Below are 2900 nucleotides of genomic sequence, written 5' to 3' on the forward strand. Positions count from 1 at the left end.
TTTTATAAGGGGAAGAGATTAATATACACAGATATGGGTGTTGTCTTCATAACATCTGAATGGTACTATCCACTCCATCAAAACAGGAACTGAAAGGTCTTTATTTCTGTTCTGTTTACCCCATTCCAACTGTCACTTATCAGGATCTGAATTTTTCATCATTTCTTACAATATCACTGGTTACTGTATTCCTAGGTAGGCATTACTATTCTATCATGTAATAAAGATGAAACACAGGGACTGAATTTAATTTCAAATACAGTTTTAGAACCCAAGGGAGTTTTAGATTTTATAGTTAGACTGCTCTTTTGATGGCCGAGAGTACCTGAATCTAAAAAGATCAAGTATGAATTCCTCAAGTTTACACAGGGATCACAACTGACAGGAACTAGTCCTTGGGAATACTGTTGACCAGTCCAACACTGTTTCCATAACTGCCTCTTTTACAGATCCAAAAACCCAAAAAACAAAAAACAACACTGTAATCAGTTTAAGAGGCTGTTTTGTATATGCCCATTGATATTTTAAAAATAAAATGTATTTTTTAATTTCTTACATAGGTTACAACTGACCAATGGAAGATAAGAATCAGACAGAAGTGACTGAATTTCTTTTCTTAGGCCTCATAGATCATCTCCATCAGCAGATTGTCCTCTTTGTCATGCTTCTCTTTGTCTATCTTGTCACCCTGGGGGGTAACATAGGGATGATCATTCTCATATGGACTGATCCAAGACTCCACATGCCTATGTACTTTTTTCTCAACCATTTGTCCTTTGTAGATATTTGTTCTTTTCCTTCCATTGCCCCCAAGATGCTGTGTGGTATCTTTGCAGAGAAAAAAAGCATCTCTTTCATGGGTTGTGCCACACAGATGTGGTTTTCTGGTTTCTTTGTGGTATCTGAATGTTTCCTCCTGGCTTCTATGGCATATTACCAGTATATGGCCATCTGTAAGCCCTTGCTGTATACACTCATTATGTCTCAGAGGGTCTGTGTGCAGCTAGTTATGGGGCTTTATGCCATGGCTTTTATAAGCAGCATGACCTATATGACATTGACATTTTGCTTATGCTTCTGTGGTCCAAATATCATCAATCATTTTTTCTGTGATATTTCACCACTGCTTTCCCTTGCATGTGCAGACACTTTCATGATTCAGTTTGTATTTTTCTTTTTGGCTGGATCTATAGGAATACTCAGTGGCCTGATCATCATGGTCTCCTGTGTTTGCATCCAGGTGGCCATCTTGAAGATCCAGACTGCTGATGGGAGACAGAAAGCTTTCTCCACTTGCTCTTCTCACCTGGCAGTTGTCTCCATCCTGTATGGGACTCTTTTCTTTACTTATGTTTGGCCTGGCTCAACTTCCTCCCTGGATATCAATAAAGTGATTCCTCTATTTTTTACTGTGGTAATCCCCATGTTGAACCCCCTCATTTACAGCCTGAGGAACAAGGAGTTGAAAAATGCATTAGGAGGATGTTTGAAAGGAAAAATTCTCTAATAGTTTTGGTAAAATAAAACTCTGTTGTGTCATACCATAGATGTTGGTTCATAATGTTTGTAAAAAGAACACTGGGCTGAGAATGAGAAGCTCTCTTTAATTCCTGGATGGTTACCAGGTTACTTATAGACAGTCTATATTTTTTTTTCTTCAGTCTTCTTCATTGCTAAATGATGGGGAATACAAAATAATTTACAGATATATTAAAGGTATAAATTTAATGTATGCCAGAAGAAAATCCAGAACAGTTATGTATCTCATATGTGGGATGACATTTATTCCAGACTGGAAAAGCAAATGTTAAAAGGGAAAGATGTTATAAGTGGAAGAAAGAGTTCATTAATAAAGGTTTCATAGATCTTGTTAAAAGTTGAACAATGGAAAGTGAGAGAACACTTGCAAAATGGGTGACTCATAATGAGTTAATGTCCCAGTAGGAAAGTGCTGAACATATATGTACACATATGTGACACACAGTAGAGAAATGGACTGATGGATGGATGGATGAGCAATTGGCATAACTGGAAATGCAAATGGCCAAAAATATAAATATATTAAAAAATTGCTCAACTTCAAAATTTTTCAAGTAAATGAAATCAAAATGACAATGCAATGCTTCTTTTCATTTATCAGATTAGCAAACATTAAAATGATTATGTGCAATGCTGGTAAGTTTACCACTGGATATAGACAGCAATATTACACTTAACTATAATAGCTAAGTATAGAATAGCTACATTTTCAGAAAGTAATTTGATGATAGCTATCAAAATTCACATAATCTTTGACCTAGGTATCTTACATTTAGAAATCTGTGCTACAGAAATATAAATACCAGACACAAAAGTTGCAGCATCATTTGTAGGGGGAATAAAAGGAAACTACTTTAATTTGTATCATTAGGAGAAACATACATTCTTTCTTTGAAATGTTGCACAGCTAATTATAAAAAGAGGAAATTAGATATTAATGTTTTAGTTTGGAGGAAACTTAAACAATGATACAATCATTGATAGATAGAAAAAAAATCAAGCCAAAATTTAATCTGTAGAACTGATCACAGTTTGTGTTGGTTTGCAACTTCCTTGGGAACTTCCAGTGAAATCAGTAAGTGGCCCCCATCACAAAGGGCAGGGAGAGACCAAAGAAAGATGCAGGCCACCTCAGAATGGTAGATGGCAGGTTTAACAGGCAAGGGAACTTATAAAAAAAGTTGTCCTGAGTGCTGCAGTAAGAATGTATCTCTGCTACCTGCCAAATCTTCAAAGTTTATATAGAGGCCTTACCGGGGTTCATTCACATATAGAGAGTCCCAAGAACACATCACTGTTCCAAGGCTATGTCCTTGGGGCAGCTCTTAGGAGCAGAGAAGGTAGGTAGAATGCACATTCCA

The 2900-nt window shown here is 36.5% G+C and overlaps 1 protein-coding gene across 1 annotated transcript; it reads left to right on the forward strand.

Annotated features, from left to right (window-relative positions):
• Window positions 1-574: 574 nt before the first annotated feature.
• On the forward strand, window positions 575-1518 carry LOC110576132 (olfactory receptor 5G3-like). Its single transcript, XM_021685214.2, has one exon. The coding sequence runs from the start codon at window positions 575-577 to the stop codon at window positions 1505-1507; it is 933 nt and encodes a 310-aa protein (XP_021540889.1). The 3' UTR covers window positions 1508-1518.
• The last annotated feature ends 1382 nt before the right edge of the window (window positions 1519-2900 follow it).

Source organism: Neomonachus schauinslandi, chromosome 11 (assembly GCF_002201575.2).
Source record: "Neomonachus schauinslandi chromosome 11, ASM220157v2, whole genome shotgun sequence".
Lineage (NCBI taxonomy): Eukaryota > Metazoa > Chordata > Mammalia > Carnivora > Phocidae > Neomonachus > Neomonachus schauinslandi.

Coding starts and splice junctions, on each gene's coding strand:
- LOC110576132 (XM_021685214.2), top strand. CDS start 575: ATGGAAGATAAGAATCAGACAGAAGTGACTGAATTTCTTTTCTTAGGC.